General features: G+C 40.0%; 2 protein-coding genes across 11 annotated transcripts in view; one reads left to right on the top strand and one right to left on the bottom strand.

Annotated features, from left to right (window-relative positions):
• nf1a (neurofibromin 1a) overlaps positions 1 to 16,834 on the top strand; it is a 334,372-nt gene that overhangs the window by 216,465 nt on the left and 101,073 nt on the right. The window lies entirely within an intron of this gene.
• LOC122563943 (mucin-5AC-like) lies at positions 4,094 to 12,692 on the bottom strand. Its single transcript, XM_043718255.1, has 2 exons — positions 12,537 to 12,692; positions 4,094 to 5,288 (listed from the first exon to the last, which is right to left on the bottom strand). Exon 2 carries the CDS (start codon positions 5,222 to 5,224, stop codon positions 4,220 to 4,222), a length of 1,005 nt encoding a protein of 334 aa, XP_043574190.1. The 5' UTR covers positions 5,225 to 5,288; positions 12,537 to 12,692; the 3' UTR covers positions 4,094 to 4,219.

Genomic DNA, 16,834 nt, shown 5'->3' with positions numbered 1-16,834 from the left:
ACTGTATATGTCAATGACTGTCAGTGTTGAATTTACACCGGAACAGCTTGGCTCGAGCTGTAGCAAGTTCTGGAGTACGCATCTTAAGTACTATTGCTGGGTTATTGTCGAATCCCATTGCAATATCAAGTGCCTCCAGCTATTTCTTTATGTAATATCAAATGAATTGGATTAGCTGAAGACTGGCATCTGTGATGCTGGGCACCATTGTAGTAGACCTGAATGAATCTTCCACTCGGCATGTCTGGCTGAAAACTTTTGTAAATGTTTACCTACATGATGATTGGGCTTGCCAGTTTTTGAGGATGGTTATATGCTGGCTCCTCCAGTGAGGATTTAAATTGTCCACTTCATTCACAACTGGATGTAACAGAGTCGAGATCGGATCCATTGGTTATCCATCGGACCTATCCCTGTCTATCACTTTGTGCTTATCCTGTTTGACATATAAATAGTTCTATTTGTAGCTTCACCAGGTGGTCACCTCACTTCAGGTATGCCTGGTGCTGCTTCTGCCATACCCGCCTGCACTGTCTATTGAACCAGGATTGATTCCCTGGTTTGATGATAATGGTCAAGCAGAGTAAATGCTGGGTCATGAGGTTGCAAATTGTGGTTAAATGCAGTTAGTTTGGTGGTGGTCCACAGTACCTCATGGATACTCAGTCTTAGTAAAGTCTATCCTATTTAGTGTGGTGATAGTGACGTGGGACAAAATTAAGCAAATACTGAATGGGAATACGAAGCTTTGTCACCACAATGTGTAGTGATCTCACTGTCATGGTCAGGTGCACCTAGTAAATTGATACTGATGAGTTTAAGCATATTTTACTTAATTGTTCCCTTACTGTTTCTGGTAGTCTCAGTCTCGTAGCTGTGTCCTAGGGAGTGGACTAGTAGTTCCACAGAGCAACTTGGTGATGGGTGTTGCAGTTCACATCCACAAGTGGCTTTAGACTGACTCATCAGCCAAGGGGGCCAGTTCATAGTAATCACTTTTGGCATGATTTCATGAGACCATATGGGATCTGGAGTCAGTGTTGAAGAATTCCTTGGAAATTTGCTGCTGATTGTACGTCACTGTTCTGTCACTTCTGTCCCATTAGTACAAATCCAAGGATGGTAATGTCTGTGACATTGTATATAAGGTATAATTCCATAAACATGACTGTTTCGTTACTAGCTTATGATACTCCTTTCAGTTGTTACTAAGAAATTTGCAGGATGGACAGGGGTGACTTTGCTGTTATTGTTTTGGGTGCCTTAGTCAATACATGTGGTCCACCTGATTGTTAGAGAGGGCAGTTAAGAGTCAATCACATTGCTGAGAGTCTGGAGTAACATTTTGACCAGACCAGGTAAGGATCATCTCAACAGTATGTTAATGAGGCAAAGGTTTCTATGATAATTAACAATTTTGATGTTATTCGTTAGTCTTTTCATTCCAGATTTTTATTGAATTCAAATTCTACCATCTCCCATTGAATTCGAACCCATGTCCCCAGAATGGATCTCTGGGTTACTACTAAGCCACACATTAATACAGTTTACATTTAACATTGCAAACAGTATAGATAAAAGTTCAAGTTTACATGTTTCCTCATGGCCTACCTTTTATATTTGGAATCTATTGTGTTGCTGTGCTGCTGTCTGAATTCTTTCTAAATCATTTATATTCTGCTGTTCTATTAACATTTTTTAATTGCTTTGCTGTGCTATGTAGACAAGGAAATGAACATGCCAATCATTACTCAAAGTCCATTGTGAACTTGGTCAATTAATTCTGTATGCATTGTTCTGACCCACTTTTTTTTGTTTCACATTTATCAATGTGAACTTGAAACATGGTACATCTCTGCCTCATAGGATAGCCAATCTGAATCTACTTTTAAATCTTTTGTCACAATTTGTCACAATTCTCCCTTGTATTGCTGTTGCTTTCTTTATTTGAGAAATTAAGCAGAGAACTTTGTCGTAAAAATCTGCACCTTCTGGAGTCCAGTGTTCTATGATTTGCAATCTTTAAGTGAAGTTCTGGTACACGTATAGGAGAATATCTGCACAAATGAAAACTACTGTTGACCATTTCATTTTCTTTTTATTTGATTGCAACATATCAGATAAGACTTGGAAGATTAAAGTGTGCACATCTGGGTTAGTTTTCTTAAAATTATTTGCAATAGCAACTGCTGTAAATAAATGGTTCTTGTGTAATCATCTTCTGAGATGCATTTCCTCCTCCCTGTTTCCTGTGACTTGCAGTTTCTTGATTTAAAGTTAACCATAAAATCCAAATAAACAGAATTTCCCTGCTGAGAATGATGCAAATTCACTACAGTTTTCACTTCATCTTACTGATTATACATTTTTTTAAGACTTGCAAAGTAAACTAATATGTTTCACGCACTTTGTCCAAAGAAAATTGTAATTCATTTTCTTAAAAATATCTGTTAGTGTTGCTGTATTCCAGAGAAGATATAGTTCGAAGTTAAGGACAATGCACTGTGAGCTACCAGAAATGGGAGTTGAAGTAACTTGAGCAGTGTGGAATTTCTGTATTAATTCAGTTGACTCATTGTGAACCTCAAAAATGATGCTGAATCTGGTTATTCTCAGAAAGCTTTTTTGAAACTGATGTAACCCACTTCTTATTGTTAATAAGCAATGATTCTATCTGTCCACATTGGATTTAGAAATGGTGTCTGCAGGTGGATGTCTTGAGTAATTGAATTCATGTCATCTCGATTGCAGATTGAAACTTGCAAACATTTCTTGCTGATGCTTTTTCTGTAGCTATTAACATACAAAAGACATCAATTTCTTTTTCCTTTTCGTACCACATTGGAGTATGGTACAACAAGTGTATGCCAAAGGCATGACTCATTCCAAAAATGATACGGTCGTGGACAGAACTAAGTACAAGGAAGGACTGGAAAAGTAATGCATCAAGGAAAGAAGGAGTCACTTGATGTGTGAGAAAAATGCCTTTTGCCATCTTCCCCCTGTAATGTACTGAATTACTTGTGGTTAAAAGTGAAATACAATTCAGGTTTACTGTATGTAATCATTTAAATTAAATTCTCACTTAAGAAATAGAAGGATTAAAATATAACTTTCAGGGGAGTTGAGTAGGATAGAAACTTGAAGGAAGAAATCACCAAGACCAGCATAAGCACAAAGCTAAAACAATCTGCAGTATTACACAATACAATCACAAAGCATAGTTCACTGTTTTTAGATTGCAGGCTTGTCTGCTGGAGAATTTTTTAATAGAATTTCAATAAAGTATACTCGAGTAACATATTTTGAGTAAAATCAGTCCATAGACAAGAAGCTTATACATTTTTTTCATTTTGAATGTCAACTGAGGAAGAATTGTGTAAAAAGCTAGCTGCTTTTCTATTTATCTTGTATATGGAAAAAAAATCATTGCCGTCAAAAGCAGTATTTGTTGCAGTATTGTGGTTGACCACTTTATGTACAGTTCACAAAGTGGCTGCTGTGAAAGACGTTGGTAGATGAAAAGGCTTTTGAGGTAATTCACCAGTTACCTAGAGTCCGTGCAATGGTGGGTGTGAAACTAATTAAGAAAATATATGTATTGCTGCCCTTTTCATTTAAAAAAAATGCAGAAGTGCATTCATGGAATTGCAGTCTATAGGGGCTTTTTGTCTGCATCTAGTTTCAAATCTTGATACCACTTCCAACTTTAGAAAGGTGCTGTACATTGCACTTTAGGCATGATGAGTGATGTTAGCCTATCGGATTTTTAAAATATGGTTTGGCAATGCTGAAGCACAGTTGTTGCAGGAGGCATCTTAGGCAAACTTTAGCCAATGTAGATTACAATGATTTTAGATTACTTGCAGTGTGGAAGCAGGCCCTTCGGCCCAACAAGTCCACACCTACCTGCCGAAGCGCAACCCACCCAGACCCATTCCCCTACATTTACCCCTTTGCCTAACATTACGGGCAATTTAGCATGGCCAATTCACCTAACCTGCACATTTTTGGACTGTGGGAGGAAACCGGAGCACCCGGAGGAAACCCACGCAGACACGGGGAGAATGTGCAAACTCCACACAGACAGTCGCCTGAGGCTGGAATCGACCCTGGGACCCTGGTGCTGGGAGTCAGCAGTGCTAACCACTGAGCCACCGTGCCGTGTATATGTATAATTGCTTTGCAGTTGTGGAAGATAAAACTAATACCTTGTTCTTTAGACTTGTAGCTCCAACAATGGTGGTGGATTATCAGAATTGTTTACAAAATCCAGAAAATCATCTGGAGGATGGGGAAAGGAGATACTTTGATCTAACTCGGGAACCTCCTGAGCTGGGGCAGGACCGTCTGTATCTGTTGCAGGTGATGAAGCAGCTGGTTCATGATCATTCACTGAAGTTTGTGCTTCAAGAGGATTTGGTGGTTTAAAATCTTGGTTATGTGTTTCACTTGGTTGAATGTCTTTTGCAGTTTCATTTTCTACTTTGACTTCAGGCTCAATGAGCTTTTCTTCAATCTCAGGCGAAGAAGTATTGACAACTCCTTCAGACTCTTGCATGCTTTGATGATCAAGTAAGGATTCGCGTTTTGATTTTTTAGACAAGAAGGTGGTGAGTGAGGGGCGTTTTGTTGGAGCAACATTGTTATCATTAACCTCAAATGCATGTAGATCCATTTCAGTGGGACTTGGACAGGTTCCTGCCCATGACTGGTCCTCTGAAGGCCTTTTTGCACATCTTTTCCTCAGCAAAAGGACACATATTATGATCAACATTAGCAGCAATGCGCCACCAATGATGTAAGCGATAATTCGTGCTGCAGTCCCATTATTTAGCTGTTTAGTGGTTGACTTGCTGGTGATTGTTGTCATCAAGGTTGACTTGGTGCTCTCATGTTTTGTCGTCAAGTGTGAAGTTGGTGGAGAGGTGGCACTCTGAATTGATTGTACTTCACTTGAAACTTCTGATGTGAACTGTGAAGTGGTAGAAGGTGTATTGGTTAAGAAAGAAGTGTCGCTAGGGAGATCACTTGAAGGTGCATTTGTTATGGTTGATGTAGTTGTGTTTAACCAGGGCTGTATAGAATTACTTGAGTTATGAAATGAAGTTGATGTGTCTGAATTTGTTTCTTCTGAACCCATTGTTGGCAGAGAGTTGATTGTGATTGTGCCCCCAAGGCTGTCTGCGAGTAGTGCCAGGGTAATCAATTGAATTGCTTTCATCCTTGTTAGTTTTAAAGAGACAGGCTTTCTGAACCAAAACCAGTTTGCTGATGACAGTAAAAACCTGAAAGAATCGAGAACAAAACATTTTTAAGTTAATTTTTTCTTTTGGTATTGTCCGCATTTTGCAAATTAACTCAATGATAATGGCTTTTTTGTATTTTTTTGTCGTGTTGTTAGAAGGATAATATTGGTTGGGATAGAACATAGAACAGTACAGGCCCTCCAGCCCTCGATGTTGCGTCGACCTATGAAACCAATCTGAAGCCCATCTAACCTACGCTATTCCATTATCATCCATATGTTTATCCAATGACCATTTAACTGCCCTTAAAGTTGGCCAGTCTACTACTGTTACAGGCAGGGTATACCACGCCCTTACTACTCTGAGTAAAGAACCAGCCTTTGACATCTGTCCTATATGTTTCGCCCCTCAATTTAAAGTTATGTCCCTCATGCAAGCCATTACTACCTAAGGAAAAAGGTTCTCACTATCCATTCTATCTTGTATGTCTCTATTAAGTCACCTCATAACCACCACCTGTCTAATGAAAACAGCCTCAAATCCCTCACCCTCTCCTCATAAGACCTTCCCGCCATACCAGGCGACATCCTGGTAAATCTTCTTTGCATCCTTTCCAATGCTTCCACATCCTTCCTGTCATGAGGTGACCAGAACTGTATACAATACAACAGTGCAGCCACACCAGAGTTTTGTACAGCTGCAACATGACCTCATAGCTCCAAAACGCAATCTCTCTACCAATTAAAGCTAACACACTGTACGCCACCTTAACAACCCTATCAACCTGGGTGGCAACTTTTGGGGATCTTTGTACATGTGTGGTGTAAAATTATGTCCCAATACATGTGTGAATCATAATGTAACACATGTATTGGGCCAAGCAATGGAATGTGGTGAAAGACGCTGCGGGGAATAAAATGCCCATATTCTAGCAGACTCGCCGCTTGGTCGTTTGTTCTGTGTCAGACTACTCTCCTACGAACCTGACCTTGAGAATTTTTTAAAACAACATGGGCACTGAAAAGCCTGAAGGAAACTTAATTTGTGCCTTTGTTGTGTGTGTGTAGAAGGATGTGGTGTGATATCAAGTTAATAAAGTCAGAATGTAAAACAAGTTTAAAAGTGCATGTTTCTGATTTGTTTGCAAGGATAACTGTTATTAGAGTCTCAATCTTGTTTCTGTCCTGAGCTATCAACTCCATTCTTTTTCCTGGCCACTGTCTGAGGCTAAGCCAGACAGTTTGCTGCTTGGGCACCATATGAGATAGTGGATCTTAGTTTCAAATGCTATCTCCTCCCCATGACCAAGACCTCCCCTCTGTACTGTCTGCCCTACCTCAACTTACCTGTCAAAACATCTCCACGTGCATACTGCCTCAGAAGTCATTTATTTCGATGCTGCCCTACCCAACCTCTCCCTTAATACTCTGCGTGCATTTGAACACATTAAAATTGTGCTTCTTGTGTACAAACTTGCATCATGTCCTGTACATCCCACACTTCTGTACACACTGATCCACATTGGCTCCTGATCATGCAATTCTGGTTTTCTTAGTTCTCAACCTTTTATCAGATCCCCTAAGATTTTGCCCCTCACGATTTCTTGTCGCTATCGACATCACTCGAGATCTTTGCACTCCTCCAACTCTGACCACCTGCCTATCCCAGTTGTGGTTATTGAACAGTTTGTGGATATGCTGTCAGTTGTTTTGATCTTAAGTGCTGTAATCTTTCTTCCTAACTTTCTCCACTTCTACCACTCTTTCTTTAGTATCTTTTTAACTACGTTCTCGATCACTGGTCCTAACCGATCAAATAGCCGTGTTTGTTCAAGTTTGATTCATATTTTGTGGTACCTTGGGCAGTTTTGCCAGATTGTTTCCTTGGTGCAAGTATAGCTTTGTAAATACCAACTTTGCATATTTAAAGGGTTAATTAGAAGATGAGAGATTTTAGCTTGACTGTTATCTGTTTCAGTAATATGAATGGCAGCAGCCTATGAGCAATGTTCCTCATTGTATACGCAGCTGAACCTTCCATTAGCCCATCGAGTCGTATTGCCATGAATCTCTCTTTGCAGACTGCCTTCAACCAACTGGGCATGGCTACTCACGCAGACTGGATCCTTGAGGTAGTCAAGCAAATCTGCACTTCCCCCACTGCAACACAGTTGGTCTTCTGGTGGCTCACTAGTGCACAAAGCTGGATGATTTTGAAAAGTCTTCCTTCCCTATTCCTCAGATATTTCTAACATTACAAGATTTCCAAAGCAGTAGTGAAAAACAAAGTGTTGCCTTGTAAATGTGAAATATATCTTCAGAATTTGGTGTTTCATACTTTGTTCGGGGGGATGTTTCAAGATGAAGTCCAAATGGTGAATTTGTTTCAAAATTTAGTCCATAGGATAAAATAGAGACACACAAGTAGTAAATGCATTGGTAAGCTGTTTTTGTTAGTTGAAGGACTGTTGTTGGTCATGAAAACAACTTGCTCTTCAAATAATTTACCATACCTCAGTGCCTGAATTTAAAGAAGAAAGCTATTTTTATATTGCATTCTGTGAGCTGTATTTAATTGCTGCTGGCAAGATTTTTTTTCTCAACTTTTTTAAACTTTAGATTCGGCATACTTTCCCAGCAATGGGGTGTTGTTCTTTCATTTGCACGATGTAATCAATTTTGCAATCCAAGCGTACTCCAGTTCTAAAACAGATGTTTGACAGTAAATTGCTAAACTATTCTTTTCAGATGAAAATGTGTTTTTCTTGGCTTCTAACGCTACACCCAGTAATGTTGCTAAAGTAAGTTCTTCACATGATGGAATGAAGTCACTAGGGGAAAATGTGGGCTGCAGATGCTGGGCATTCTTCATTCCTGATGGAGGGCTCATGCCTGAAATGTCAATCCTCCTGCTCCTTGGATGCTGCCTGACCTGCTGTGCTTTTCCAGCACCACACTCTTGACTCTAATAAAGTCACCGGTTGTATCAAATGGCATATTTCTGGCTGACATGGTGTAATGCTATCAATGTGCTGTAAACTAACTGGTTTCCTAAATGGATTGTAGCCAACAGAAGAAGGGCCTTGCATCCGCAGTCTGCTGCAGTTCTGTAATGTAAGCATCTCTTCTGTTTCTGCTTTAACACAATAAAATTCATGTAGTTTTTAAACTATTGCAGGTACTGACATCAGAGTCACTATTCACTGTCCAAGTGTAACTGGAGTGGTGAATGTGGCTAAATAGTTCCTTTGTGTTTGTGTGTTTAATCTTAAGCAGGTTGGTACATGTAGCTTCCAACCAATATTGTGTATAATCAAAGTGTGAATACATTTGGGTTACTTGAAACTCTTTTTTAGAGTGCAATTGTGTAGTGATTCTGGCAGCCAAATCCTTACGATGAAAATCAATTATCATAAACCTGACTTGTATGTTGTCCAAAAGCTGTTGTGATCTAAATTGTACAATCCCTATAGTGCAGATTAGCCATTCAGCCCATTGAGTCTGCACTGACCCACCGACTCCCATCGTCCCACCTTATCCCCCGAACCTTTCATTTACCATGTCTTAACCCAATTAGCCTGCACAACCCCAGATGCTATGAGCCAATTTAGCATGGCCAATCCATCCAGCCTACACATCTTTGGACTGTGGGAGGAAACTGGAGCATCTGGAAGAAACTCATGAAGGCACAGGGAGAATGTGCAAACTCCACACAGACAGTCACTTGAGGCTGGCATTGAATCCAAGTCCCTGGTGCTTTGAGGCAGCAGTGCTAACCTCTGAGCCACCATGCAACTCCAATTTGAAGCTGACTTGCTTTCTGGACTGGGGTACCTCATTGCTATTCAAAAGAGACAATAGCATTGGTTTTATTTCTTGAAAATGTTTTGAAAGTTGCCTGCCATCTCTGGTGTGTGTTGAATAAACAATTTAATTTTTAATTTATTGAATTTGCTGCTTTTCCTAACACAGATGCAGTTCAACAGCTTTTAAATATCAATATTGCTGTATAATTGGCAGCAGAAAATGATACTTTGGTTACCCAGGAGAAATTGTCCTCCGACTTCTCCAGGAGTTGAAACTGGGAACTTGCAGTACGAGGGGAATTTCCCTAATCAACATTTCCAAAATGGCCAATTTAATAGCTGTTGAAGTAGCACAACTTCCAGATTTTTATGTTGATGCTGACTCCATTATGTGTTTGTGTACTCGGGCACTGGTGATGAGATGTCACTTCTCCAAACCCCTCACCAAATGTAATTTTCTCCAGCTCAGAAAAGGCATGTGGAAGGTTCCCACCAGAAACCCCCCACAGCATCATCCCCAGATGGAGAAAACCAAATTTGTGTCGACCTACAAACTGCTATTGTATCTGATGCCCTGTTTCACTAATTGCATTAGCAGTAGCTTAAAGTTCTAATTGTCCTTGTAAAAACCGTATCTTTTTATTTTGAATTGTGCACCTAAATGGAACCAAAGATGATAATGTCAATCAAGGACTCTGGAAGGAGTTACTGTGAGTTGTGTTTATACTTGCTTTGTTCATGCATTGGGGTAGGACGTGCAAGACTCGCCCAGATTCAGATTGCTGATTAAACTGTGCAGTCAGGGCAGTTGGTAAGGCCAGGAGTTATTGGCAAGGCAAAAACTCCTGTACGTGGGCAGATAACAAAGTGTGTATGAACAGTACAGGGATGGAGAAGGTTGTGTCTCTGTGCAGTGAAATAATCGAAACCTGAAAGATAGATACTCTGTCCTATCTCTTGTTATAAGCTCTTGTCTCTAACCAGTGACTGAAAGACTGTGTCATTTGTCTGCCAACCACTCAGTCAACAACAAAGAATTGAGAGAATCTGGATGAGGAGGACAGAAAATAAGGTCCTGGAAGAAGCAAAAGGAATATTTCAAGGAATCCTTGGAACTGATGCTATTGAACTATTTCTCCATCCTTAATCATCCATGTTTGTTTGTGTCTCTAAATCAGGGTTGAAGCAACGTTTCCTCAAAGCAGGGTGGCTGTGCACACGTACAGCTGCTCCTATGTTCCATCATTGGTGTCAACATGTCGATTGTGGCACTGACTTGCAATTCTTCTGACACTGTTGCACACTGGCCTTGTAGGCCTGTGCACACAATGAAATTGGAGGGAATGCTGGGCTTAAGAAAGAGGTTAAAGTTTCAGCTAGTAGAATTATATGTTGATAATTAATAGTTTTGCTTGCCCCAGCTTTGAATTGATTTCTTTAAAATTAATCATTTGTTAAATACAGAAACTTGGTTAATGTTTTCTATTGACATGAATTTATCAGATAGTAATGTTAGAAACTTTGAGTGATTTGATTGAGTCTTTAACTTTTGTAGTGTTGAGAGTAGTGGCGCTCAATTTTAAGTGCACTTCCCGAATGATCAACAAATGTATTTCATTAGATTAGTGACACAAGGAGTGCATTCCCATTTTCTCCCAATCAATGTAGCTCGCCATTAAGGTGTGTGTCAAGAGCCATATGCACTGAGAAGTTTTAAATGCATGCATAATTTCCCTCTGGGTTGTGATATTGGGTTTCAGAGGTGGGAATCTGTTATGCCCCTATACCCTTGTACATGCATGGGTGTTGTCACATTATATGTTAACACTATAGTGCAGAAACCATGTGCACCTGGAACAAATTTGATCCTAACTTGATAACTGGATCTAACAACAATAAAATCCAGTCATTTGGATTGAATAACTTATAAAAAGATGCCTTCAATTGCTTCAACATGAATTACAATAGCTATTGTTGGCATTGTTCATCTTTTGTAAAGAGATGATTTTCAAATGAAAGAAAATCTACATTGTTAACTTTGAAACCAAATTGAAAGCATTGTAATTCTTCTCAGCATTATTCTGAAGTTAGATATCCAAACTCGTGTCACATGCTGGAGCTTTTGCCTTGCTGCTGGTGCTCAGAGTTGTTTCTGCCTTGTGAATACAAGGGCAGCACCATTGGGCATGGCAACTCAGTAACAGCACAATGCTGCAACGGTCAGTTTCTCTGCCTGCATGCTTATTACTGAACCTAGCAGTTGCTTTGCTGAGGAAAAGCAATTATCCTGGTAACTCTCCAGAATTAAGCTCTCTCAATTCACGAGGGAGCCCTGCTACTCTTCAAAATAGTGCCATGAGAGCTGCTGTACGCATCTACAAGGGCCATTAGAACTTCAAATTCAGGTTTCTCCTGAAAGGCCACCTATAATAGTACAACGCATAATCGAGACTGACGCTTTATAGTTTTATATGCTCAAGTCCACGGAATTGAATCCATAATTTTCTGAATCAGAGAAGTCAGTGCTATCTCTTAACCAATGTTGACAATTTACTAGATAACACTGGAATGAATACATCTATGAATGTATTAACTTCTATAAATAATACATCTATTAACTTCTGTTCGAATTTTATTTTCCTGAAGTAAAATTTCCCACAAAATTTCAGTGCTGATCTGCAGCTCCGAAAAAGGAAATTGACCTGTTTGCCACCATCTTGTGTTATTTGGCTGAAACTGACTCTGGACAATCTGTTTTTGCCTCCACTGTTTAATCAAAAAATTCAATTGTACAAGTTGTTGTTGAGAGGTTTTAAAGTGGATGCTACGAGACAAGTGTGTTATGATAGCACAATTAATCAAAGGAATTACAATGAATTACTTTGAACAGTCTGCAACCACTCAACACGAGTACCCATGTCCTCAGACACTAACGTTGTACAGTTCCATAAATTTTGAGCAAAATTAACAATAGAGGCAGCCATATATTATGTAATATAATGAACGTTTGAAACATGACACCAAGCAAGATAGTAAATCATGATACAAATACCAGTATGTAGTGCTGGGTTGATGAATGATTCCTCCTCTTCTCTCTCCACCCCCCAACCTTCTCTGTATCTGTTTCCATTTCTCTCTGTTTTTTGGTTTCCCACTTGTTCACTCATTTGCTTATATTCTCTTGCTGTTTCTCACTCTTTGTCTCTTGGTCTCATTCTCTCAGTCTCACTCTGTCAGGCTTTCTCTCTTCCTCAGCTGTCCTTCTACCTTTCCATTTATTTACTCTTCTAAGTTTGATTTGCCTGAATAACAATTAGCAGTACTTGAAAGCTTGACAATCTGTGATCATAACCTAAACCATAGGTTTACATTTCGTAACTGACCACGAGTTGACTGAAAAATTTTCTGTCTGGTTTTGTTGAGAAATTACTTTTGTCTGCATATCTGAAACAAAAACCATACATGCTTTTGTAAACACTTACCGCTGATAAAGTGTGGATTTGAAGGTTGAAGTGTAGTCCTGATTCTGAAATTGCTGTGCATTACGCACTATGGTATTTGCAAGTTCTTATAAAACTAGAAACTTTGCATATATTGTCATGCTCAGTAATACAGCAAATGCTCAAAACCAATCTTTAAATGCCGTCACTTGTTAATTTTGAGGTTTTCACAAAAGGGAAGTAAGCACAGTTGTGCTTTCCGGATGTGAAGAAATTAGCTCACCCAAATGCTAAATGCTGGCATTATTTTGAAAATGAAATTTGGAACTTAAAGTTTAAAGATGTAACTGGGTAAAATTTACAATGTAATGCAAATTTCTGCATAATTTCAATACTGCAGTTGGAGATCTTGCATTCATTGAAAGTCTGCTTGTCATTTTGGTTTCATCCTAGTCAGGGTTAACGGTTCATACAGTTACACAACCTGTAGTGGTGAAACTCTGTTCCTAGTACGACACTTTGTGAAATTCTGTGCCAGACTGTCCTCTCTCTGTTCCCCATCTGAAAGTTGGGCCACATTTTATGGTGTGATAAAAACTCTTAATTTATTGAGTTGAGTTCTGAATTGGTGTTGCTGGAAAAATAGTGCAGAATACCCAATTCAATAATGTCCGAAGTCAATGCACTGTCAATTGTTTAATGTGCAAGTTGGATCAAGAAGTTGCTTTTTAGCTAATTTACTGAAATATGCTGCAACAACTATGCTCCATGCCTAAGTGATAAGAGAGGAGGAGGTAATCTGATCCCAGTTAGAGGGAGAGGTGCCTTTGTTTTTGCCTCCCCTTGCATTGCTTTTATAGTTTTCAGCCTAATTTCTTTATGCAGCTAGTTAAAAGCACCTCTACTTTATCCTAAAATCTTTGGAGCAAACCAAACCCTCAGTTCCATGTTATCCCCACGCCTCCTTCAGTTTTTCTGATGAGCATGTCTCCATAGATCCACTGGCCTCCCATGGGAAAATTGGCAACAGTTGGTAGCATTCATATTTCTGAGTCAGAAGGTTGTGAATTCAAGCTCCAAGCTGGTACTTGAGTACAAAGATGCAGCCTGATATTCTAGGGCAGGACAGACAATGTTCCTGATGTGTTGGTCCTCTTTAAATAGAGACTCCATCTGCCTTTTCTTTGCACATCAAAAAAGTACCATGGTTCTTTTTAAGAAGACCAGGAGTTGACCTGTATTTATTCTTCCAGTCAACATTATAAAATCAGAGTCTTGGTTCTTTTTCACAATACTGTATTTGGAACCTGATGTAAATATTTGGCCTACTATTTGCTATACTACAGTAGTGATGACACTCCTCAGTTAGCTGAATGGGTGGTTTGCTATGCAGTGTAAAATTAACAGCTTGGGTTCAATTCCTGCATGAGGTGACCATGAAAGACTGTCGTGGCTTCACATCTCATCATGGTGAAATTTTGAAATCAAAGTCTGGAATTAACAAATGATAGCCAAATTGAAATCATGAAACCACTGCAAATTATCATACTAATCTCATTTATTTAGACCTTTTATGAAGCAATTTTGTCAAAGATTGTCTGTTTTAATTCAGACTTACAGCAAAGTGTTTGATTAACCACCTTCTGAAATAGTCAAGCAAACCACTGTTTCATCAAACTGTTACAAAACTCAAAAGAAATCAATGAGACTGGATGGACCACATGTTGTTGACCCAGGTGCTGGAAATGACAGCCTTGTCAACACTGCGTAGACCTCCTTACTAGTATCGAAGAGCTTTTGCCAAGTGACAAGCAACAGCTTGGTATAATCATATTCATGAAATCATATCTTTGAGACTGTCCCACTGCCATCAAAATGGCAGCCCTCAAAGATGCATCGCAGTATCACTGGGTCTGATTACCATACTGCAGATCGGAATTATGTACAATCACAGGGCAGCACGGTGGCTCAGTGGTTAGCACTGCTGCCTCACAGCACCAGGGACCCAGGTTCGATTCCACCCTCGGGTGACTGTGTGGAGTTTGCACATTCTCTCCATGTCTGCGTGGGTTTCCTCCCACAGTTCAAAGATGTGCAGGTTAGGTGAATTGACCATGGTAAGTTGCCCATAGTGTTAGGTGCATTAGTCAGAGGGAAGTAGGTCTGGGTGGGTTACTCTTTGGAAGGCTGGTGTGGACTTGTTGGGCCGAAGGGCCTGTTTCCACACTCGGAATCTAATCTAATCTAATCTGTCATGATTTAACTGGGACGAATTGGGTAATGATCAATTATGCTCCACTGATCCACAAGACTTCTCAAATGTATGAAATCCCAATTAGACCACAAAGTTGACCAATTTGCCTGACTCAATGTCAATTAAACAAAGGCAAGTTATTGTCAGGTTTCATCAGAAAATATGTATTTATTGGACTGGCACCGAATGGCAGAGAAATCAAAAAATTCCCAATAATCATCTTTGTGACAAATGTGCCATTATTAAAAATCTCAAAAACACTCATTTATAATTAAAACAGGCAAAATCTTTATACGAATTATTATAGTAGGAAAAAGAAAATAGGGAACAAAGTACTGAAGATCAAAAGTCCAGATCACAAGGGTGGGCTAACTTGTATCCCAGATTGATTTCAACAAGGATGACATGCTGTCTGTGAAGTGCACGCCTGCCCACCAACAACAGGCCACAGACTGATGTGATAAGCCGATTAGACTGGCAGTTGCACAGAGCAATAAAATGATCAGATATGAAGTAAAAGGGGAGTACCGAGAGACTCAACTGAACTGTATAAATTGTAATGTAACCTCCTGATCGATGTGCCTACTTTATGATCATCCGGCTTGCAAGAATGTATGAATAAAGACTGCTTCAAAATTTGACTCAGACTGAAATTATTGAACATTGAGCTTCGTTTCTCACACAGTCCAAGTGCCCTTTAAGTTTATAATACAAAAAAAAAATGTATGGTCCCTTACACTATACACAACCTAGGTCAATGAAGAGTGCAACACAACATGGTAGGAGTAGCACCAGGTATTCATTAATGTATTTTAATGAGATGTCAACCTTGTGAAGTCATGGCACAGGGCTATTTGTGTGCTAGATAGTGGAAGTAAAAGACAACACTAAATGATGCCACAGGTAAAAACAATGACTGCAGGTGCTGGAAACCAGAGTCTAGATTAGAGTGATGCTGGAAAAGCACAGCAGTTCAGGCAGCATCCGGGGAGCAGTAAAATCGCCGTTTCGGGCAAAAGCCCTTCATTAGGAATTAAGCTTGGCATTGTGCCAAATCCAGTCATGAATGGTGATGGACAGTTAAACAGTGCAGAGGTGGTGGGGTCTCTACAAACGTGCCCTCATCAAAGAGTGGGAATCAGAGCATGTCAATGCAGAAGTAGCAAGGTTGATACATTTGTATCCACCTTATACTAGAAAAACTGAAAGGATGTTCCATATTTGCTGCCTCCTGAGGTCCCCAGCATCACTGATCTGATGTCAGTTTTCAACCAATTTTCTTCATTCCACATGATATCAAGAAATGGCTGAAGAAATTGGATACTGCAAAAACTATGGGCCCTGACTGCATTCTGACCTGAAGTCTTGGTGGCTCGAATGCGCTGCACCCCTAATCAAGCTGTTCTAGTCCGTCTACAAATTTGCCATCTACCCAGTCATGTCAAAAATTGTTAGGGTATGTACTGAAAGAGAGAATAGGACCCACAGATGCCACCAGCACCTAAGAGAGCAAAAGAAAGGAGTAACGGCGCAGGGAGCAACAGCCTCATCAAAAGGCTGTTGGGGTGAGAGATAAAAGAAAACGCAGCAAAGAATCCCCTCAACCTGTTTACACTTATTGGAGACAAGTGTGACATCAGAGGGAAACATATTTCTTCCATGTCTATTTTGATTGGTGAAGCGGTTTAAAAAATGACCAGAGAGCATATTAGAGATTCACTTTTTAAATATTTAAAAACCAAATTAAATTAAACCCAGCCAATTCCCACCCAGCAGTCTCCTCTCCATCATCAGTAAAGTGATGGAAGGGGTCATCAACAGTGCTATCAAACAGCACCTGCTCGGTGATGCCTAGTTTGGGTTTTGGGTTTGGGTTTGGGTTTGTACATCTACTACAAACCAACCGACTCCCACAGCTACCTGGACTACACCTCCTCCCATCCTGCCCCCTGTAAAAACGCCATCCCATTCTCCCAATTCCTTCGTCTCCGCCGCATCTGCTCCCAGGAGGACCAGTTCAAAATACGTACAACACAGATGGCCTCCTTCTTCAAGGACCGCAATTTCCCCCCCGACATGGTCGACG

The sequence above is a fragment of the Chiloscyllium plagiosum genome, chromosome 28, assembly GCF_004010195.1.
Source record: "Chiloscyllium plagiosum isolate BGI_BamShark_2017 chromosome 28, ASM401019v2, whole genome shotgun sequence".
Taxonomy (NCBI): domain Eukaryota; kingdom Metazoa; phylum Chordata; class Chondrichthyes; order Orectolobiformes; family Hemiscylliidae; genus Chiloscyllium; species Chiloscyllium plagiosum.
Note: the sequence above shows the minus strand (reverse complement) of the source record. Positions and strands in the feature narration are given on the sequence as shown.

Excerpts from the sequence above, each read along its gene's own strand:
- LOC122563943 (XM_043718255.1), bottom strand. The coding sequence starts at position 5,224 with ATGAAAGCAATTCAATTGATTACCCTGGCACTACTCGCAGACAGCCTT.